Source organism: Oryzias latipes, chromosome 19, assembly GCF_002234675.1.
Source record: "Oryzias latipes chromosome 19, ASM223467v1".
Classification (NCBI taxonomy): domain Eukaryota; kingdom Metazoa; phylum Chordata; class Actinopteri; order Beloniformes; family Adrianichthyidae; genus Oryzias; species Oryzias latipes.
The window spans coordinates 9,058,660-9,081,722 of NC_019877.2; the positions used below are offsets into that span (position 1 = coordinate 9,058,660).

The 23,063-nt window shown below is 38.6% G+C and overlaps 2 protein-coding genes across 6 annotated transcripts; one reads left to right on the top strand and one right to left on the bottom strand.

The window, feature by feature from the left end:
• On the bottom strand, positions 1-14,784 carry rdh13 (retinol dehydrogenase 13). Of its 5 annotated transcripts, none has more exons than XM_023949146.1 (9): positions 14,658-14,784; positions 14,115-14,177; positions 12,869-13,259; positions 4,553-4,671; positions 4,319-4,474; positions 4,140-4,244; positions 3,787-3,999; positions 3,581-3,682; positions 1-1,216 (listed from the first exon to the last, which is right to left on the bottom strand). In XM_023949146.1, exons 5-9 carry the CDS (start codon positions 4,458-4,460, stop codon positions 966-968), a joined length of 813 nt encoding a protein of 270 aa, XP_023804914.1. In that variant the 5' UTR covers positions 4,461-4,474; positions 4,553-4,671; positions 12,869-13,259; positions 14,115-14,177; positions 14,658-14,784; the 3' UTR covers positions 1-965. The 5 variants fall into 5 exon arrangements, with proteins under 5 accessions (XP_023804914.1, XP_011486442.1, XP_023804913.1 ...); XM_011488140.3 differs by lacking the exon at positions 14,115-14,177 and having other exon boundaries at positions 12,869-13,016; positions 13,162-13,259; positions 14,658-14,777; XM_023949145.1 differs by having other exon boundaries at positions 12,869-13,016; positions 13,162-14,777.
• On the top strand, positions 8,540-22,527 carry LOC101164756 (serine/threonine-protein kinase SBK1). Its single transcript, XM_023949141.1, has 4 exons — positions 8,540-9,646; positions 16,499-16,740; positions 17,202-17,404; positions 17,738-22,527. The coding sequence occupies exons 1-4, from the start codon at positions 9,609-9,611 to the stop codon at positions 18,563-18,565; spliced, it is 1,311 nt and encodes a 436-aa protein (XP_023804909.1). The 5' UTR covers positions 8,540-9,608; the 3' UTR covers positions 18,566-22,527.
• The last annotated feature ends 536 nt before the right edge of the window (positions 22,528-23,063 follow it).

The following is a 23,063-nucleotide window of genomic DNA, read 5'->3' on the forward strand; positions in this document are numbered from 1 at the left end:
TGACCAGACAAATAAAGCTTTTACTGGAGCAATAACAAGAAGCCCTGAGGGCACTGTGCAAAACCAAAAATCTCATAAGCTACCATATTGAAACGTGAAGGTGGTATCACACAACTGCAGTTAGCATGACAAAAAGAGAAATATATTTTTATTGATAGTAAAAACATTCCTCAAAAAAACTTTTACATGTAATTTTTGATGGTAGTAATTGTTCTGAACATAATTGAAAAGTAAAATTTGAATGGTTAAAGAGTGCACATTTCAGTCTTTGAAAGACTGAGAATCCGTTTCATACGAATCCACCCCCCTTGATGAAGCGGCTGTCAGCTTTTTGTGCTACACTTCTACAGCATACAATCCATTTTTTTATAAGTATTTTTTATTGGTGGGCATGTTTTTTTAAACAAAATCACACCAGCACCTTCATATAAAATAAGCTTAAATTCATCCACAAAGAGCGAATGAAGATGAACTACGCTTTAAATTAGTGGTTTCTGATGAAGTCAGCTGTCCACATTGTACCAATTTGTAAGGAAAAATACAGCAGAAAGCTTCATTGCATGGATGCTTTAATTTTCCCAGAAACTGAAAGATATTTTGATGCTATTTTTTTTCTAATTTACTGTATGAGGAGGTGGTTTTCTTAGCCCCTTCCCACACTCTGTACATTTTATTTATAGGTTAATGTTGTGTAACAACAGAACAAGCACAGAGACAAAGAGGAATCAGTGTTTTACAGATTCTGATGAAGATCCCTGAGAAGACAGTGTTTTCACAAGACAAGCTGAGCTCTATGAATGATTGATGAAGTCAAAGTTCTGGAGAAAAAGAATGTCCTGATTCAAGAACATAAAGTTAAAGACACAACGTCCATCATGCCTCATTCTTTCTGCCACACAAGCTTAAGTCGAGAAATGAGTTCATGGAGGACTGCGACCCAGTTCTGGACTCTGTAAGGGTTTCTGCTACGGTTCTGAAACTCCTTCTTTCTTTAAAGAGCCATGCTGTCCGTTTTCCTGCAGACCCACCAGCCTGCTGCTGACCTCCCACAGTCTGCAGGCTACCTCGTCATCAAGAGCCTGCGCTGCTGGTTCTTTTTCAGTCATCACATCGTAGTATCGTCCTGTCACTCCTTCCATCTCCTCAGACACAGCAAGGAAAACTGAGGGCTGGGCCCCCAACGCAGGGCTCTTCACCAGCAGAGAGAAAAATGGACCTGTGAGTGACAATTCAAATTTAATATCAAACACATCGGCCTGGTTCCTTTAAGACCTTTTTGTTCTAAAACAACCTGGCTGAAGTGGCAGCTCCAGTCATGACTATTAAACATGTGTTTACCTTTTTTTATTTTTTTTATTTTGTTGCCCAACTTTGCTGAGAATACTTCGTAAACGTTTTACAGTATTAGATATTTAAATAAGTCTTTCATTTTAGAATTACATTTTTCTTTTGTTTTTAAATCTACATTTAATGGTGTTTTTCTATAACCCTAGTGCAGGGGTCGGCAACCTTTTTTACTCAAAGAGCCATTTGGGACCGCCCCTAATTAAAAAGAAAGCACCTGGAGCCACAACCCGTTTTGACATCATTATATATATTATGCATGTATATATTATTCAAAGGTGCTCATTACGTCCATCGCATCGACCGGTCGATCTTCAATGACATGAGTGTAGATCGCGGGCCAGAAAAAAAAAAAAAAAGAAAAAGAAAAGTACTTCTTTAAAATCCACCAGTCAATCAAAATCCTCACTGAGAAGTACGGGACTTGATTGACATGTAGATTGGCCAATCGGACATCGTCTGAAGCATACGTCGCTGCAAATGCACATTATGTTCTTTAAAGGATGATACCGCGGCCGCGTTGGGAGGAGCTACTGGTTCTGTTCTGATCGCTGCATGGAGCGATGTGCGAATGTGGAGAGATCAGGTTTATTATTTTGAAGAGATTTACTTGGTAATCATGTTTCCATGTTTGAGTTCATAAATCCCAGAGTGTCTGCTTCAACTCCCGCAGTGAAAGCTGCGTCTGAATCTGACGCCCGTGTTGGCATCTCTCTGACAGAGTTTGAAGCCAAAGCCCCTCCTCCGCCTCTCTACCTGCTTTTCCTCTCTACCTGTTCACCTGTTCACATCCTCTGCAGCTGAGATTTGTTTCCCCCGCGCTCCTCAGTGTATTATACACAGAGAGCGCAAAATACGGTAGTCTGGTCGCTCCAGCGCCGCACAAGGATGAAAGAGCCGGACGCAGGTTATAGCGGGGATAGAGCGGGTTAAGAAAATGAATGGAAGAAGGCGGCCTGCTGAAGAAATATTCAATATTGTACACATTTTATTATTATTCTGAACTATCTTTTATTTAGAAAAATCTTTTATTTTATCAGTCCAGTATGGAAAAAAAAAACATCAACAAAAGCTGTGTTGGGCGGTTTTTGGCTGGGTCTGGCCAAACACAGATGACTTTTCGGCTGGAAAACTGTGACTCTATCTGGCAACGCTGGCGCGAACTCTCAGTCTGTCATCAGTCTCTGCCCCGCGGCACATAAAGTTCCCGTCAGAAGACGGAGTGTTTATTGAAGCCGCCCCGCGTGCCTCTCCCTGCTATCAGCTCTGCAGGTCTCGCCCGATAAATACGAGCTCATTACGAAGCTGTTTTTTACGTGGCTCGCGCTTCGTACTGAGCCATCAGCGCCTTTGAAATACCATGAAAAATGAAAAAACTAAAATAAAATTTAATTATTATAAAATACTCATTATTTTCCAAAGTCACAGGGAGCCACAACAGATGGATGACAGAGCCACACTTGGCTCCGGAGCCATGGGTTGCCGACCCCTGCCCTAGTGTAATCCTCAAATTAAAAAAGTTGTTGCGATGTTGTCACTCTCAAACACACTTGCACTTTCTTTTTTACCTCTAAATAAAAAAATAATAGTTTTGCATGCTTGTGTAATGAGAGTATACCATCTCAGGTAATGTTTAGATTCAAAAGAAGGCAAATTATTCCTGCATGTCAGCCACTGTTTGCTTCTGTTTTTCAAGACAATTTTTGCAGATTTATCCAAAAAAAATATTTCTTTAAGTTCCTTAAAAATATTGCACATTTTAATACTTGGAAAGGTTTTTGTGCAAAAAATAAAAAAAAGGAATAAATGAAAATCTGTCATTTGAAAAATTAAAATAAATGCTTAGTTAATGTAAAATATTACGTTTATTTCTTTTATTCATTAATTTCTTACAGCCATATTAATCTTTTTTACAAGTTTCACTTCCCTGCCATTTATTTTCAGGAGTAAAACAGTTCAGAATATAATTATAGCTCATTTTTCAAACGCTATTAGCATTTCTCCATATTAGATAGTTGTTTTCAGAGTTATGAATGATAAATATTTCCTTAAAGCAAATAATTATAGCACAACAGAGTAAGTTATCTTAATATTTCTGCTAAACTTACTAAAACTAATTTGTAATCAGAAAAACCTGATGGTTTTTTTTTGCCTGAAATAACTCTGTTTTGCCTTATTATTGTTACTTGTTTCGGTATATGACAGTTCAGTGCAGTAGACAGGCAGAGATCCTCACCGAGCATAAAGCTTGAGAACTGGGATTGGTGCAGACCGGTGTGCCTCCCGAGCTCCGTAGCAACAACTCCTGGATGTACAGCATTCACGGTGACTCCTGTCCCTGTTGCACACAAAGTATTGTTGGAAAATTAACATCCAAATACGACCACGGGGCTGCAGTCCCTCCCACACGTGCCCACATATGCAGCAGCCGGGAAAACTCGCCTTGTAACCGCTTGGCAAGTTCTCTGGTGAACAGAACATTGGCAAGCTTGCTCTGACAGTACGCCTGCTTGGTATCAAACGTCTTCTTCTCCCAGTTTAGGTCCTCAAAGTCAATGTTTCCAATAATGTGGGCGAGGGAGGACAAGTTGATCACTCTGCTGGGGGCGGGCTCTTTCAACTTCTCCAGCAGGAGATTCGTCAACAAGAAGTGGCCTGGAGGAAGTCAGATACAAAGAATCAAGTAAAAACAAAGTTTTGCTGAAACGTGAGGAGATCTTGGGATCTCTTAGGTGTTTTTTTTTGTACTACTTTACAACTTCTTGTCAGTTTCAACAGTGTCCTGATGTTCGTACCTAGGTGGTTAACTCCAAACTGCATGTCAAAGCCGTCTTCTGTTTTCCATGCGGGACACCTCATGACTCCTGCATTGTTGATCAGCACATCTACACGCTTCTCCTCTACACCAAAGAGAATTTTTCCACGGTTTGCTTTGCAATAAAACACTTGGAAAAAGTAAATCAACAATCAATACCTTTATTGACTCTTTCAGCAAATTCTCGGATGGACTTTATGGAGGCCAGGTCCAGGTGACACGCATAAACATGAGGGTTCAGGGTTGCCCCTCGAATTTCTTTTGCTGCAGTTTCGCATTTCTCCATGTCACGGCACCCCATCAAAATCCTTCCCCCTGGGGATGTAGAGATTAGAGAAGAAGTGTTCATTTTAATTAGTCCCACCAAATCAAAACAGTGCACTTTCTTCACACCTCTCTTTGCCAGCTCTCTTGCTGTTTCCTTCCCGATTCCTGTGTTTGCTCCTGTTATCACCACGGTCTTCCCGGTAATAGTAGCCTTACTGGGACACCGGCCTCCAGTCACATGATGTCTATGGAAATCAAAACACCTCTTATTACAGCACTTAGACCAAAGGCCCTATTTTTTGGAAAGAATGAGTAAATCATGTATTTTTTCTCTGTTGTCGCAATAAATAAATAGGATCCAACATTCTGTGTTTTGACTTTTTCATTCTATTTTAATACAAGGAACATCATACAACCACAGCTTTAAAAGTATTGATAGGTAAGAAGAGAAAAAAATGTGATTTCTGTGTCAGTTCTACAAGAAAAGGTTTCAAAAATGGTCAATCTCAGACGACCCAAAATGAAATAATCTGTTCTTTCATTGGTTCATACTTACACAAATAGAGCAAGAAGGAAGAAAGCTAAAGGTACAAGGAAAAGGTCAAATATCTCTACTAAAAAAAGAGCCTTAGAGTAAAAACAAAACATAATTTTGAAATATCTGTGCAATTCAAGGATAAATAAAAATGACGCTACGCTATTTTCAAATATTAAATTAAAAATCAAAGATGAACTTCCGGCCAAATGACATACATTGACTTTTGTTAACCTAAAGGGAGTTTATTTAACAAACATTTCTAATCAAACTCTTAAAACAGACACTCGACAAGTTTTTTATTGAAAAATCACTTCTCACTGACATGCAACCTCGCCTTTTTTCCCCTCTGTGTTGACTATCTATTCAAATATATCTCTCAAGCAATATTTATTTTCCAGAAAAACCAATGAAAATTCATTGTAAGAAGTATTTTATGGGCTTCTGTTAGTTTATAGTTCCTAAAATATAAAAAAGGTTTACGGTCTATGCAATAAATAAAATAATTGACACTAAATTATTGTAACTTTTTTAAAACCCTTAGAGGATTTACCTATTTAATAATTTATCAACAGATATAAACTAAGTGTTTGAAGAAAAAATACTATACAAACCAAATAAGAACTTTATCACCAAAGACAAAAATTAAGTTTTTAAAGAAAGTATATAAAATACTAATCAAAAGCAAGAACAGCGAATGATTAAGACTGTATATGAAATCAAATGTCAAAATCAAACTTTTTTTTAACGTAAATAATATAAACTTAGTTCTCTGTGTTACTTAATCGAAATAAAGGTATATGTTTGAACAAAGAAGCATTGATTCTTTAAGAATAAGATTACATTATAATGCAGGGGTAACTAAAAAAGAAGTGTCAGTGAGTGACTATTATTCGCACGACTGTCTGTTCTGTGCGGTTCCATCACATACTGACATTATAAATTACTCACTTGAGTAACACAGCGCTTCCAAAAACTGTCCCAAACACGGACACTGGTAAAATATATTTACTCATGTTAATATGAAAAGGCTGTTAGCCGATAAGACCTATTACAGCGGGTTTTGCACTACTTCCACATCTGTGCTATACAAGGTTACTCGCGCACAGCTTTAGCGTCATCATATCTAGACCCAAGGGCATTGTGGGAAATGTTGTTTACAATCTACCGTAACTCAAACGGACGGACCCATTTAACACACTCGTATTGATATACAAATTACTAGCTACTGACTTCATATTAACGTTTGAGGTTTTTAAAAATAATTGCTTTGATAGTTATTCATGAAATAAGTGAAATTTAAAGTAAAGCATTAAAAAATACCATTAAACTGAATCCAATGCACTCTGCAATAAGCTTACTAAATTACAGAGGAAAACTAACACTCCGGCTACTTTATTTGAGTTTTGGTAAGCTAAAGTTGAGAAAAGAAAAAAAAGTAATTATGAAGCCGGAAATGTTAATTAAATGAAATCAATTTCGAGGATAGATACATTCTCGTTAATGAAATAGTTGGGTTTTTCTGAACTGAATTGTGTCAATGTCTGATGACCTATAAACTCATCCCATCCAAATAATTTGAATTTCAGCCTCAGCTTAATTTGTTTACAGATTCCAAATGTGTTGGTGAAGCTCATCATTTGCATGTTGCACTTCCTCTAAAATTCTTTATTAAGTGCTGAATAAATGCTCTAACCTTGATTAACTGTTTACTAATTGTCTTTTATAAATTATTACGCTGGTCATTTTATTTTATTAAATGCATAGTTTGTTATGCTTTTAAATTTTTGGTCAAAAATCTAAATCAATAAAGGTTTGGCACATGGATTTGTTTTTCAATCATCTCCAAATTTGATAAAAATTACAGATCTGTGTCTTTTTTTTCCTACATCATCATAACAATATTGGATGACTTAGATTTCAAAATATAACTTAATTTTAGCCATTCATCAAGCAGTTCTTCAGGCTTCTCATACTAATCCCTCATTACTAAAAATCTAAATAAAAAAATTCTAATAATGGTCTACTTTATCAAAAGAAAGGTAAAAAAAAAGCATTTTACTTTTGAAGAAAAATCTCTGGTCAATCCAAAGTTAACACGAGATTCAAAAAACAATGCAAATTATGAAACTATGCCATTCTTTAAGCCAAAAAAAGGATGTCAAGGACCTTCCTTTGACTTTAGTATATTCTTTTCAAACCTCAAATCCATTTACTTTTGATAAGTTGGATCTTATTGTTATCAATTCATTGTGTTCGTGTAATTTTGTTAGGATAGAAAACATAAAGATGACCTTGAGAGTAAGGGAAGAAGTAGACTAATTTTGTAAAAACCTTGAGGTGACACAAAAACTAAAAAGTAGGACGAGAAACTGGTGCCAGAGAGAAGTGAGGCAGAGAGGAGCAGCAGGCCCACTGTTTATTCGGAGCTCACAGGTGTGCAAGAGTGTGTGTGTGTAGGTGTGTGCGTGGGTGTGTGTGTGACTGTTCAAGGACCCCTGATGTCAGTGTGCTTGACCTTGATTGACATCTGTTTTCTACACTTGCTGAGAGAAAACTTCTTTACCTGATTTTTTGTTTTATCATTTAACAATGAAAAACCTCGTTTCCAATGGAAATCGCAGTCTGTATTTCCAAAAGAGGTCAAATATTGCCAAGTCATGCCAAAAAATACGATTTTATCTGAGGCTTATGCCTCAAGTACTTTCATACTGAGGCTTACTTTTTGGTATGTTCTTGACATTGGACTTAAATTAAAAATTAGAAAAGAGAATTTTTCTTACTCTGTTAATTTTTATGTCTCTTACAAGAAAAATTTACAAATAATTATTTTCATTTTCCTTTTTTCCCTGATCCATTCATCTTTAAAGTCCCACTCAGATCATCTTTTTATCTATTTTAAAAATATTCCCAGTGGTTGTTTGATTATGATTATGCCGTTTTTAGGCAAAATAATAATAAAAAAAATTTTGTTTTCTGAATAGTTTCTATAAAGCAGCAGTAGTTAATCAAAATGTTGCCTCTTATGGATATGGTTGTTGACATGGAGTTAGCCCACTCCCGTGTCCCGTCACCCATCTGTTTACGCGCTCTCCCGATAGCTTACAGCCCCTCACACCTCCAGCCCAACATTACTGGCGATCAAATGGAGCTATTCATCCATCAGCGTTTCAATATTCTGCAGCTAAAATCTGGAACAGCCTCCCTGAAGGCGTAAGACAGGCCTCTTCTGTGTTCATGTTCAAATCTAGACTTAAAACATTTCTGTTTAGCCGTGTATATGACTGAAAGGTCCTATCTGCACTTTTCTTTCCTTCCTTTCTTTTTAAATCTTTTTTTTTTCTTTTCTTTTAAAGTAAATTTTATGTTGATTATTTCTATGATGCATTGTGATTTTAATGCATTTTTCTGTTTTGTGAAGCACCTTGAATTACCTTGTGTACGAATTGTGCTATACAAATAAACTTGCCTTGCCTTGCCTTGCCATACAGTTTTGAGCCACATGCCAACTCAGACGAGGAAAGCGTAAACACACATAGATCCATCCTAATGTAGTGAGAAACAGATTATTTATTTATTTTCCTTTTGATGTCCCAAATAATCTCTTTTTCAAACAGCATTTTTTTCTTTGCTCCTGATTCACAACAATTTGAATAAAACATACTCGAAAATACAATAAGAAAGGAGGCGTAGGGAGGCTGCGTATTTATCTGTCGCTCCTCCGGCGGTCCGCATGACCCAGATCAGCAGCGCGCACACACGGGAAAGGAGTCCATTCATTCACATCATGCTAAAAACACCAAAACACTATTATCAATGGCATGGGATTTTTTTTTCTTGTGGCAAAATTATATTCTTAATGCATCTTGACAGTAAGTTAAAGCCCTACAATCATCTAACAAACTGCACAGCGGTGTTGATGTGAAACTGCAGGCTTTTATGTGGAAGAGCAGAGCTGCGTTTTCCTCCAAATCATGAATCAAAAGTGAGCTGCTGCGTCGGCTAAGTTCCCGGCGCTAGGACCCAGAACACGTGAGCGTATTTTGGTTATATAGAGGGTGGAGACGGTGAACAATGAGTGAGCTGACTGGTAGGACCAGCAGAGGTACAACATCTGAATCACTCCCCTCCCCAACTGTGGTGTCCCGCTGGACCGACAGACTGTTCAGACAGACCGAGCGCAGGACGCTGACAGCTGAGCGGAGTTCAGGCGGAGTGGGAGCATGCAGATTTGTTTATGCACACTGCAGAGATCAGAGCGCTGCCTGAGCGTCCTGCTGAGCGCGGATGTGAATGAATGGACTCCTTTCCCGTGTGTGCGCGCTGCTGATCTGGGTCATGCGGACCGCCGGAGGAGCGACAGATAAATACGCAGCCTCCCTACGCCTCCTGGCAGGTTGAAAAAGCTCAGAGGAGGCGCCGAACGCGTCAGATGGGATTTTGATGGTAAAACAAAGTGAGGAGCATTTCCAGGAAAGGGGAACGCATCGGTCAGCAGGCGCGCAAAGACGCACTGCTCTCAAAAGCCCACAGCTGTGCTGCTGCTGCAATTGGGTTTTCTTAACACTATAGTGGAAGGAAGAGATCCGTTTGTTGTTTTTGTCAGAGGCTGCTTCGCAGAGCGCAGCAGTTCTGCTCAGCGAGCGGATGCAGGACCATGGAGGAGAGAGACAGGTCGCCAGCAGGTGAGCCAGTGACACCTTGATGCACCCCGAGGTGCCTGAAACTGGGTCAGTCTGCATGAAAATAAACACATTTGCTCTACTTTCTTCAAACAGTTCAATTAAATATGTGTAATTTACAAGGTATTCATGTTTTAAACAACTTTATGTGATTTTAATTCAGTGCTGAAAAGTACATTTGTTTTTGAAGCCTGCTGTGCATGCACCCAACTCTTATTATTATGATAGCATTTCTGTTTGTGTTACTCACTTTCATTTCTAAACCTTTTGATTCCCGCTGCTTTTGTTATCCTGTCTGTGCCTGATGGATGCGAGGGCATTCGGGGCACTTCACTTTTTTAATGGCTCTGTAATATTTTGTCCAGGCTGAGCAGGTGATATTTCATCCTTAATGCTGTCTGATGCATTTAAATGAGCAGCTGACTTGCAAATCCTGGAAAAGAAAATCTCGTGTGATAAAGTCCAAACAAACACAACTGCAGCCAGTGGGTCACATCGAAGTGAAAGCTCATTTAAGGTTCTGCTTTGATGTGCAAAATCAAAATAAATGGCATGTATTAAAACTAGTCTAGAAATTGTAAACTAAGAAAATGAAACCAAAGGCTGGTAAAAAGATCAAATATAATGATTATTCAACCATAATTCATCTTTATGAAGAAGTGATTTAAACAAATGTTTTTATATAAAGAATTTAGTTTTTCACACCAAACACTTTGGTCTGAAATGTTTTCCAGCGTCTTGTTGCATATTTATATGATTTGTTGTAGGTGTGTAGGTGTGTAATGATTCATTTTAACAACGATTCCATTCATATAATATTTTTAGGTTTGCTTACATGATTTATAGTCAATATTGGTTTATTTTGAACGATCCGATTTACTGATTTAAAACGGATCCAGGACATCTTTAGCCAAAAATTCAAGCAGTGTGACTCAGAAATACCTGGGAGGTGACATTTTGATTTCTTGCAAGATAATCAAGTGTAAATTAAATATGTGTAAAAGAAACAAGTCATGAAGTCTTGATCATTTTCTGCTGCCATCACATGTGTGTTGTCTGCTGTGATGACACGTGGGTGTTTTATGTTATAGTAAGATAAACCTACAGTGCCTCAATCCAAATGATATTATCCAATATTGATATTTGTTTAATTTTGAAAAAATTTATAACGGTTGATCCAAATAACAATTTGCCTCAGACAGACCGATCTCATATCTAAATTGAGTCATCGATTAAGTCGATTTTTCGTTACTCCCCTAATTTATTGGTTTGTCAAAATGACCAATTACTGCAAAACAAGCCCAAGTCATTACCTCACCATCACCATGTTTCAAATTGGTCACTACAGGTTGGATTTTTATTAGTAGTATTTTACAAAACATTGATGATAAAAGGTTTTAAAAATGCTGTAATTGTTAAGATAAAATAAATGGAGCTTAGACTGTAACATGGCTGAAGCATTTTACAATGTTCTTTTTTTGCACATTTCTTTGTACATTTTTCTTTGCCCCCAGTTAGATTTTGGGTTGTTTTTTGCTGAGTTTTAGTAAACTAAGGCTAAACATCTCCTCTTTGTTCTTCTAAAGGTAGCTGTACCAAATCTCTTGTCAGATGTCAGCCCTGAGAACACAAGAACAATTTTCTTCTGGGCTTTTTAAGTTTTGAGTTTGACATGTTTCTATTTTTTTGTGACTACAAAAAAGGGGAAAAAACAGCATACAAATTTGACCCCATGGGGTTTGGGCTTAGGAAAAACTGTGCAAACCCAAGATGTGCCGCAGAAAATTTGTTTGCTTTTAAAAATACATAATCACTTTGATTTGCACTGCCATAAACTTTAATCTTACATGTAATCACAGATGTAAGTTTTGGGTATTATCATAATTATTCTAAACATTTATTGGGAAACAAGGATTGTTAAAGCTCCAATATTTGTACTTCACAAACCCACCTGCACCAATAATGATGTAAACTCATAAAACTGTACATGTCTTTCTCTCTCTCTATATATATATATTATCCAAAAGCAAAAAGAGACTATGAGTCATTGCAGGAAGCTTGAACTCCAGACAGCCTGAATAATCCCCCTTGTAAACATAAAAAAAACAAAGAAACTGATATGACTAATACACAGGTTTATGATTAATAATAGAAAACTGAAGCTAAAGGTGGTTAAAGACTGCAGACATTTAGTCGGGAAAGTAGGGTTGTTTGTTCTTTCGGAGGAGGTGGCACACACGCACACACATCATATAAAGACACATGGAGATCAAAAGCGTGAGTCTTGCAGGGGAGACGGGGAGGAACAGAACGGACACCTTGCTGGTTAATCCCACCATGTCAATCACTGTTGCTCATTTATCCTTTTATTATTATTACATTGATTTGACCCATAGACTTTTTCCCAAAACACACAGTTTAGAGGTTTTTCTGTGTGTTTAAACATGTATTCTGAATCTGAAGTGTGTACATTTATTAAGACAATTTGAGCAAATGGTCTGTTTTCTCAGAAATGTCAAGTGAGATTAAAAAAAGGGGCTGATTATATTTAAAGTGTTATTAGGTTTTGGTTTCAGATGAATGAGGAGAAGAGCTTTTTGTACACACACCATAAATAATCAACATTTGTCACTTGACGGTTGGAAGCTGCTGTGTATGAGCAGCATAATAAATCACCATCCACTGCTGTTGCATCATTTAGCTACACCCCCATTTACCAACCTCATATTAGAGTCAGATTTCCCAGTGTGTTTGACATCAAAGGGTCGATGGGGTCTGTGCGGTATAAAGCAGGGAGGATTCAGCCTTTAGATCAACTGTCTTTTTCCTGTCATTTCAAACATGCAAGGCCTTCTTAATAAATAAAAGCTATGTGGGTTGTGACATTCTGATGGAATGGTAGTTATGGTACAATTTCTTTCAAAGGCAGCGCACTGCAATGCAACATAAAGTGGACTTAAGTGACACTGATCTTGATTGGCATTCATAATTAAGTGCCGAGGGAGGTGTTTATGACAAAGTCTTTATCCCAAATTGCAGGGATGATGGAATATGCCCGAGGATAGAAAATGCAACACAAGTGATTAGATGGCTTTGCCATCACTTTTCTCACTTCTCCTGGCAAGAAAAAGATGACCTGCTTAAAAAAAAAAACATTTGAAAATTCTCATTTTTGAACAAAAAAATGAGATAAATTAAAAGAAATAGCACATAACATTGTGTTACCTTTGAGTTTGTGTTCAGCCCATTTCTGCTCTCCAAATTTGGGGAACAGTTCACCTTGGGTTACCCCTCCCTGGTGGGCAGGTCATCCCTGCAGGAGGCAACCGACTGCCAAACATTTTTCTCTTTCAGTAGTTGCGTTGAGGTCATTCTATTGAGTTGAGACACAGAGATGAGAGAGAAACATTGCAGGAAAGGCACGTTGCAAATCCCTGCATCCCAGCAGGGATTCTTGTGGGCAGCTGTTTAGAGCTGAGAACCAGCGATTTGTCTGTAAACTGTGCTGAAGGGTTCACCTATCGCAGCACAGCAGGAGGCTTCTTCATCTGTCCACCAACTGAGAATCAAGGACCACCAGCTTAGCGGCCAGGTATCCCCTGGTGAAGGTGAAAACCTGGTGGGGAACAGGTTGTGCAGCTCATTTGGTTTTGAACAAATATATTGTTTTTCTATCCAACCATACAGGAACAACAAGGAATTAAGAAAAATAGTTTCTGTCATTTTTGCAAGTCCTTTTTTCAATTTCCAACCAACTAGTGGGAGAAACAGAGCCAGTCACATTGAATTTTACTCCGTATTTTCTCTTCAACAGAGAAGCAAAGCAGACTGAGCATTCTGACAGTAAATTGGACACTCCCGATATCAGTCCTCATCTATAATGACTCTTCTGCAGAGAGCAAAGAAATCAGTCCATTAACACTGGGAGTAAGAGGTAAAGACGTGTGACATGGGCTCTGCAATTTATTTTTCTTTCATTAGTACCTTACATTTGCAGCAACAGAAAGATGAGAAAGAGGGCTAGATGTAGGGAGACTTTGTGAACTGAATAAACAAGATCTGTGTATGCAAAGCTGCTGATTCAAATTCATCTTGCAAATGCTGCCTTGAGCTAATTGTCGGAAACTCAAACAGCTTCATTTTCTTCTTAGCTTATTTTTCAAACATAAAAATATTTTGTTGATTGAAAATTGTTTCTGTCACAATTTGTTTTAACTTCATTATCAACCAACTTCCTTGGAGGTGTTTGATTAGAGGAGCTGTAATTTCAAAATCAAGTGTTCCAAGAGCTGTATAACAAAAGTGAGTTTTTTGATGACTAAAAGCTTTGAGTTATAATAATTGCAGTGGATATGAAGATGTAAATAAGCTTCGAATTGAACTGTTATGTTTCCTTAAATGTTTACTGTTGAAATGACATTTTCTGCTGTTGCCTTGCAGGCAAAAACAGAGGAATACTAAAATACTTCACCTCATGATGGCACTGCTTGAAAGGCTGAGGGTCCAGGGATTAGCATAATTAAAACAATTCATCCTAAAGGGAGAAAAACATTAAAATATGCATGCAACATCCTTTGCTGCTTTTCTTTCTGGAAGCCTTTTGTCTTTTGCGGATAAAACAAAGTCTATTAGGCTTACACTGAAAATGTGCTGTTCTCTGTTTGAATAATTGCTCAACTAAGCGAGACTGTCAAACAACGTTTGTGAAGAAATTAGTATGAGTTTGTTGCTTCGGAGCAAAAACCTTTTTATCTGCTCTTTTTTATGAGCCAGGAATTGTTTTCAGACTGCGAGGCATACTATGCTTTAATTCTCTTGATATAAGAGGAAAAAATACTACTTCTGTTCATGATATTTAAGTTTTGTCCAACATTTACCGGTATATAAAACACATCGGAATAATCGCTGTAGCTATTCCAAAAGATTTGTAGGAATTGGCACAATCCCTCCAGAGGTTAAAAAAACGAAGATTTGAGGCAGAATTGTATTTGTATGTGCAGCATGTAAATGTTACCTTGTCTTTTTCTGGCTGAGCGGGCAGAAGAGGAGCTAAGGGCAGCATGGCAGATCAGTGGTGCATGAAGCAGTGTGGCCGAGCACGAAGGCTGTGCTTGTGCGAAAGCTCGCAGCTGCTCCCTCTCAGATGTAGCAGCACAGAGGGCCTTTGATAGTGTCCCCATCCATCTGATACACCAGACCACCATTGACCCCCCCCCCCCCCCCTCACACACACAACCCCCCCCCCCCCCCCACGGAAACTTTTCAACACAATCACACACACGTTGATGAATCACCTCTAAGACACTTCCTGTTCACTGTGAGTGTCGAAGCAGCTTCAGAAAGAGCAAACTCAATGTCATATTTTGGGGTTCCTAATTCCAAGTCTGCATAGGAAATGAAGGAGAGGGGGAGTCGTCCTTTCAGGATCTGAGTAATGTGATTAGCGTCCGTGCTGGAGTGCTGTGCATTCTGGCCAGAAGAGGAGCCTGCCAGTAAACAAGAGCTCCCTGCTCAGCTCTCACTGTTCAAGGCCACAGGGCCTCACGGGGTGGGCGGTCAGAGGAAATGTGCTTCCAGTTTGTCTGTCTGGCCTGTTTAAATGTTTAATCACCAAACTCAGACCACCGACTGGTTTGGACAATGATCAAGCTTCGTGTTGATTTGCCAAAGGCACAAAGTGATCTGGCTCAGCATGAGCTGGCAACAATATTCAAAGAGTCTTATATAATCATCTCTACAGTTATGATCAAAATCAAGATCTATAAAGATCCTGGCACAGGGCAACTTTTTCTATTTTTGCTCTGAGTTTTTCTTTTCGAAGCTTCAAGCCAAGCACAAAAGGCTGCAGAGGGTTACGTCTTGTTTTAGTCAAATGACTATATTTATCAGATTCTTCCCACATGATCGGCACCTTTAGAAATGTCTGAGCAAAACAACCTGATCCATGTTTTCAGTGTGTATATTTAGCACTAAGTTCCATTGTTAATTCACCTTTTTGTTCCTGCAATGCACACAGCAGGAGGCTGCCACATTTGCGATGCTCTTGTTTTGGTCCTCAGAACTTACTTTATGGCAGTGATGATGTGAAACTGATTAGAGGAACGGACAATAAACAAAGAGCAAAGCATCTGGCTTTGAATAGCAGATGAAAAATGTGTCATCAAAATGGTTTGTGCTGATTTGGTGCTTATTAGTTGTGTGTGTGTGCATGCTGTGCACAATTGGATGATTAAATTGGGTTGAGTGTGCGGAGAGAAGAGATTAAAGAGAAACACACAATAGATGTCGCAATTAAAACAAAACAAAAAAAGCATTTGACCTATTTCAGAAATCACAGAAGCATTACTGTTAAGGAATTTAATTTCTATTTTTTTTTATCTTTAACACTTTGATTAAAATAATAACTCTAAGCAACCAGAACACAAAGTAAATGTTGGAGCAGCTCTGCAGACAGCGTGCAGATGTATGGCTCAAAATGGTCACAGATTTTCTTTGGCATCTCTCAGCTGCACGCGTATCCCTTGAAGTTGTCAGTGCTCTCAATTTATTGCTATTTGTGAGTCACTCAACTTATTGATTTTCCTATATCCCTGTGCCAGTAAGTGCTGTCTGAGGTCTGCCATATAGCATGCAAGAGTAATCCAGAGGCAGCAGGAAGTCCAATACATTAACTAAAAAGTCATCATGTTGATGCTTTCTCAGTATTGATTGCATTGATCGCAGGACATGAATATGGAAAAAAAAGCTAAATGGATGCAGAAATGAAGAATGTTCTGTAATAAACGTGCATTCATTAATTTCCCTGTGATGTTTATTAGGAAATCGAACCCTAAAGTACTCAATTTTTTATTTTAGTCTGCCTCACAGCGTCAAGGCGAGCCTGTCTCTTTCTCCATTGGGACCAGGACGGGTGGGCAGCAGCGGAGGCTCACCCACATCCAAAGTGGGATGCTGTGGAGGAGTGCCAGTGGAGGACATGGAGGCACTGGCCATCACCTCCCTGTCGGCGGCAGATGTAGCCAAACAGTACGAGCACATCAGCGAGCTTGGGAAAGGCACATATGGCAAGGTGGACCTGGTGGCTCACAGGACCCAGGGTGTGTTAAAAAACACAGTCTCCATTTTTTACTGTGATATTTTTTTTCCCCCAGACTCTTTAGAGCTCAAACAAAAAAAATCTGAATTTAGGGTGCACCACATGCCTCACAGCTAAACATTGGTTATTTCTGCTTTGCAAAATCAGCTTATGAGCTGTCCCTAAAGCAGAGCAAGCCTGTTTTTTGGCTTGTTTCTTTGAGGAACTGCCTCCAATGATGCTGTCCCAACTGCACATACAAATAGGCTATCCCCACCACAGATCTGTAGAAAACAAGCAACATTTTTGCGGTGCGGGGTCGTAAATATTTTAAAGAACATTGCAGCAAAAATGAGACAACTCTTCAAAAGGAATCCTGTGCTTTTTGACATCATTTTGAATGTAGAGTTTATTTGTTGAACATATGTTGAACATCAGAATCTTCACCGTTTTTCCCTGTATTCTTCATCTTGTTTCCTGTAGGCACCAAAATGGCCCTGAAGTTTGTTACCAAGAACAAGACGAAGCTCAAAAGTTTCCTGCGGGAATACAGTCTAACAGGCTCACTCAGCTGCAGCCCTTTCATCATCAAAGTCCTGGATGTGCTTTTTGAGACAGAGGACAGCTATGTGTTTGGACAAGAATATGCCCCTGCTGGAGACCTTTTCGACATCATACCCCCACAGGTAGCACCATCATCCTCCCTCTGCATCAACCACCATTCTTACCCAACCCAAACCCACACCAATCAGTCGCAATAATCACACGCAATGGTTTTAACAAGCTCTGCTGGGATTGCAGTCTTTCTTGTGTCCTGATTGTTGGTCCTCATAAGGCTCTCACTTTGCTTTAGTACTCTCCCGGCTGATATGCAGAAAATATTTGACTTCAAAAGACCTTTGAAAAATTCATTAAAAACATGGCAGTAAAAATTTAGAGCTGGAAGTTTTCCTCTCTGGAGCATGGTTCTTCATGCATTTTAATGTACAAAAGTGCTCTTTGTTTCTGTCTTCTCTTAGGTTGGTCTGCCAGAGGAAATGGTCAAACGATGCATGCAACAACTTGGTTTGGCCTTGGACTTCATGCACAGTAAAAATCTGGTCCATCGGGATGTCAAGCCTGAAAATGTGCTCTTGTTTGACCGAGAATGTCGGCGGATCAAGCTGGCTGACTTTGGGATGACCAGGCGTGTCGGGTGCCGGGTGAAACGTGTGAGCGGCACCATCCCTTACACAGCACCAGAGGTGTGCCGAGCCAACCGAGCCGAGGGTTTCCTTGTGACAACCAGTCTAGATGTGTGGGCATTTGGCGTGCTGGTGTTCTGTATGCTGACGGGTAATTTTCCGTGGGAGGCAGCGTTGCCCACCGATGCCTTTTACGAGGAGTTTCGTCGCTGGCAGAAAGCAGGGTGCCCTGTGGGAACCTACCCATCTCAGTGGCGCCGCTTCACTGATGATGCTTTGCGTATGTTCCAGAGATTGCTTTCCGCTGAGCCGGAAAAGCGCTGTGGGGTGAAGGACGTGTTCTGCTTCATCAAGTATGAGCTGGTCAGCGAGCTGCGGCGCAGAGCCTCTCACAGAGCAAAGAGAAACGAGAGGTCCAGCTCGGGCGTGTGTACCGGAACCTGCACTCCCTCCTCATCATCTACTTCTTCACGTTCTTCCCACAGACACCCAGAACCCTCCACCCCTCCAGGGACCACTTGTCTGCGCCCAGCGCCACTCAAACGCAGCGTCCTCTCTGACCCGCTGTCTCCCAGAGAGGAGTCTGGACAGCACCAGACCTCAGGCCGCGACAAGAACAAAAGCCAGATGGTGATGGCAACAGCTATAGAAATCTGTGTGTGATCATGCTAATATTAAGGCAGGAAAACAGATGGCTTTTTACAAACAACAAGTTTTGAGGAGGTGTGAATGACTACCACAGTGAACCTGGTGTAAAAGGAGAAGTACTTCAACCATGAAGGAGAAGCTCAGGATCCCACCCTAGGCTGTGGATAAAGACTCAATCAATCAGCGGTCGAAAAAGTGACAGACTGTCTCTGAATTCAATGCCATTTAGGGTTTGATTTGTGACCAAAGACTGCTTCCCAGGCAGAGAAGCCATGCAGGCGGCAAAGAAGATGCTTCTCTAAGCGGCTCATTCTGCCAACCTGACATCCGTGTGTTTCTGCTCATACACTGTGGTGGTGCTAACAATTTCAACTTCAATTCAATCCACTTCTCAATATTTCAATGTGTATTTATCTAAATTTTAGTTCCATTACCTAGTGATCACTGAATTAGAAAGCAGCTTGGGTTTAGAAGAGAAACTATGACCCAAACCTCATTCCAGCATCAATAAAGTTATCAAATACTTCACTTGAAAATGTAAAGTATAGTAAAAAAAAAATCACTTATGTAGCAGTGTGTGAGATGTACTTTCATAAATAAGTCTGGATTGATCGTTCCCAATGACCGGCGTAAACTCAGGACTGTTCATTTCATCTCTTGCTGTTAAATCTTTAACAAAAAACCCCATTTGGATAACACTTTTCATCATTTAAAAAAAATCTAATGACACTTTTTTCCTGGACAAAATACAAGTATGTGCGAATGTTCCTAAACAAGTTGAAAAAAACTATTAAAAATGTCAATTTTATGTGTTACCCGTACTTTCACATTTATATGTGTGCGTGTGTGAGAGGGGAGGTAGGAATGTGCGTCTTAAATGCTGAAGCACATTTTTTTATTGTAGTAGAAGAGAACTTAGAGAAAACCATGACTATATTGTACATAACTGAATATTCCTGGCGTTATCAGGTAGTTCAACTATGTAGCTGTGTTGATTTTCTACAAGAGGGGAGGAGGGTTATAGAATTCTACCTGTATTTTTAGAGGTGATACACTGTATGTAGCAGCAAAATATGACAATAATATATGTATAAGAACCAATGAAATGTATAGATGTATGAAATAGAGTCAGTCACATCAGATAACACTGTAGCAGCTGCTATTATCCCTTTTTTGTACAGTTTTCCTAGAGTTTTTATTTTTATTTTTACTGACTCGACCAGTGAGTAGACATTTACCACGACCTGCGATCTGATTGTGACAACATGTATCCCTTATGTCCTCTCGGTTTTTTAATCTAATTCGGTTTTACTTGAGGTGGGCTTCACTGTAAACAGCTTCCAATCCCGTCCAGCTTTTGATGCAGTATATTTTAATGTATGTTGGCCCTTCCCTCCCTGCTGATTTTACTTCACTGGTTTTCCATGGTTTCATCTGCACTTACGTAATTGAATCTGAAGGGGGGATTTTATGGTTGGGTTTGGAGTGTCTCCTCAAGGCAACCACTGCACAACACAGAGGACGCAGCAGGACACTTGAATGCAGCAGAGATTCATAACTGTGCAGTATGTCATCAACACACACTGCCAGGATGGAGAACGTGACAATCTGAGATGTTTTATGACCAGAGAAAAAAAGAGTAAAAATACAGACACTTCTGGAGGCATCCTTTAATTCATAACTGACTGCAGATGCAGCGATAAATCTTCAGTATACCAACTGGGATTTATGGTTGCGGATAAAAAGAGCCATATCTGTCAAACACACATTAAGGTTTTTTATTACGCTGAATACATTTAAAAGAAATTTGTAAAATAAAATTTGAGATCAAAAATAGCCCACAACTAAAAGAGGTCGTGCTTGAGATGCCATATGAAGTAATTTTGCAAAGCAATGGCAAATATATGTGAAAATGTATTTAAACAAATACCGAAATATATTAGGACTTTAAACCCTGATTCAAATAATTTGCAATTATTACATTTTCCACTGTAAATGTACTAAAATAAAGGATTTTCTTGTATGGTTGACTGGATTTGCTGAACTAAATCCATTTACTATTATTTCAAGTAGCCATAAAGTGAACATTTACCACTTTTTTTCAGGGGTTTCCATTTTACTTTTTTTTTTAAAATTTTTACATTCCCTACTTTCCTAGGTCTTTTAAAACATTTTAGATTTCCTAATCAAATTAGAATAATATTCTTAAAGTGAAGGTGTGGACCTGAATTTTAGCAGTAGCACATGCAATTTAAACACTTGCAAAATTATTTTTCGACAAACACCACATAAGGAGAAGCAGCCAAAAACAGCTAAAATTATTTCAGTTATTGTAAAGAAAATTCTAATTAAACACAGCAGAAATAGAGAATTACATGCAGAAAATGTAAAAATAAAGCCATAAAGATAAATTGTAGCACATAGGCTTTTTTAAAATGTTGACTTTATTTTACATATACACAATTTGTAATTTTACATTTTTTTTCCAAATGAGATGTCTTTTTGTTCGCCAACAATTCCATGAAGTTCTTGGCTTAAACGGTCTATCAACTTCGAGACGTTGACCATAAATTTGATGATCGATGGTCTCTTTAGACTTAGAATTCTAATTAGAATGTAGAATTAGAATTCTACACTGCATTACAAAGGGATGTCAATATCTGTATATTTTAAAAAAAACAACAGAATGACAGAAGACTTAAAACATTGAGAATATAAGAAAAAACACAATTTTGGCAAAGCAACAAAACCTCTTTTTTCATGATCTTAACTGGGTTGAAAATCACAGTTGATGCAAGGATCCAGGATCAATACTTTTACTTCCACATAAGTTTTTTTTTTTTAATTTAATCTTTCATTATCAACATTTCTTTTTTCTTTCCCCTTTATCATCCCACGATGGCTCATCACCTCTGTTGCCATGGTGACGAAACTGCCACCCAGCACTCCAGTTCAATTTACGTTCCCCATCCTGACCATGAAGTCTAATTGAGCTCAAATGAAACAACCAGTGGTTGTCCTTCTTTAATCTACAGATCCTCATGATGGAATGGGTTTCCTTGTTATGCTAGATGAGGTTATTTCTGCAGAAAGTTGAACTTTTCCTCCAACTTTAAGCAAGAGGTTTGTTTCATTCGACTCCTTTTCTGTTTTCATCTACATCAGGGTAAGATCTGCTTGTGTCAGAGGAAAGAGCTGAATGATGAAACATATGTGGGAGAATAATAGGTTTAAGAGTGTTCTTTTTCTTGACTTGAGATTCATTCCCAGTGCATTTATATGATATTTCATAGATTTTAAGCATAAATTTGTGAAAGAGATTAAATTGATTTTATTCTCAACATCCTCAAAATTCAGCTTTCTGCATAAGAAAATGCCGTATTAAGAAGTTCAAATTGCCTTTTCCTTTACAATGTTTTTGTTCCTCACAAATTTCAACCAAAACTCAATATGTTTAACCACTTATTAAATATGCAAATGGGATTTAAGAGAATATTTGATGAAGCCACCTGCAGCTTTCTATCAAACGGGAGAAAATGTGTATGTTTTTTGTAAAAAAAAATGTTTTATTAACCCTTCAAAATCAAACTCCAATGCCTAATTTTAAGCTTATTTTTAAAATAGAATCTACTGTTAAAGTACAACGCAAGGTCAGAACATATTAAATGTGTTAAAAGCATTTGGATAAACATTATGATGAAAAACCTAAAGGTTTACCTCAAAACGAGTGCCCTTTGTCATTAAATTGCTATTAGTAATTTAAAAAATATCTATTTTATTGCTCATGTATAATATAATTACAAATATTAGATGTGAAGATTTATTTGAGATACAAGGAATGTTGCTTTCTCCTTTCCCTTTTTATCCAGATTCCATCTTGAAGAGTATCCTAAAAGCACATTTTTGGTTATAATTGTATCTATAATCTTTAACAAAATGTTATTATATGTGAAAATAAATTTATGCACCACCTCCAATGTCTGTGAATGTTTGGAAATTGCCATTTTTTAAATTAAAGCTCAGCATTGTGTGGTCCACTGAAGATCGCATGAAGGTCATCTTGACTGATGTGATTGCCTGAGGCTTTGGCTTCAGATTGGGCCCTCAAACTACTTTAATGTGTTGGACTTTGTCTGAAAAGCCCAATTAGCACGTGTGTAGATTGTAGTCATTGGCTGGCTTCAGAGAGGAAAAGAGTTCAAGGGTAGTTGGAATGATAATGCTGTCATCTTGCAACCGCTTCATGCCGCCTCTCAGCTCTTGAGTCACAGAAGAAGATGGGGATGAACCCGTCATCAGGGTAAATTCAAGCAGGGGCTGTAAGAGCTTGGCGTTTCTGACACTGAAAGATTATCAGCTCAATCAGAGGCAAAGACACAGAGAAAGGTCAATTGGGACACAGTTTGTTTGTAGGCAGATAAAATCATGGCCAGAGTTAATAAATTATTTTCTGCTTGGACCAGACTCACGATACATTACGTTTCCATGATCCCCTTCTTCTAAATATTGATAC

What these genes read in the sequence shown, in the direction of transcription:
- rdh13 (XM_004080524.4), bottom strand. Translation starts at nt 5,977, where the DNA reads ATGAGTAAATATATTTTACCAGTGTCCGTGTTTGGGACAGTTTTTGGA. An exon ending in AAGAGAGCTGGCAAAGAGAG is followed by an intron (nt 4,475 to 4,552) that starts GTGTGAAGAAAG and finishes CTACATCCCCAG; the next exon opens with GGGGAAGGATTTTGATGGGG. An exon ending in GTTCTCAAGCTTTATGCTCG is followed by an intron (nt 1,217 to 3,580) that starts GTGAGGATCTCT and finishes TGTCACTCACAG; the next exon opens with GTCCATTTTTCTCTCTGCTG.
- LOC101164756 (XM_023949141.1), top strand. Translation starts at nt 9,609, where the DNA reads ATGCAGGACCATGGAGGAGAGAGACAGGTCGCCAGCAG. An exon ending in GAGAGACAGGTCGCCAGCAG is followed by an intron (nt 9,647 to 16,498) that starts GTGAGCCAGTGA and finishes TTTTTATTTTAG; the next exon opens with TCTGCCTCACAGCGTCAAGG. An exon ending in TCGACATCATACCCCCACAG is followed by an intron (nt 17,405 to 17,737) that starts GTAGCACCATCA and finishes GTCTTCTCTTAG; the next exon opens with GTTGGTCTGCCAGAGGAAAT.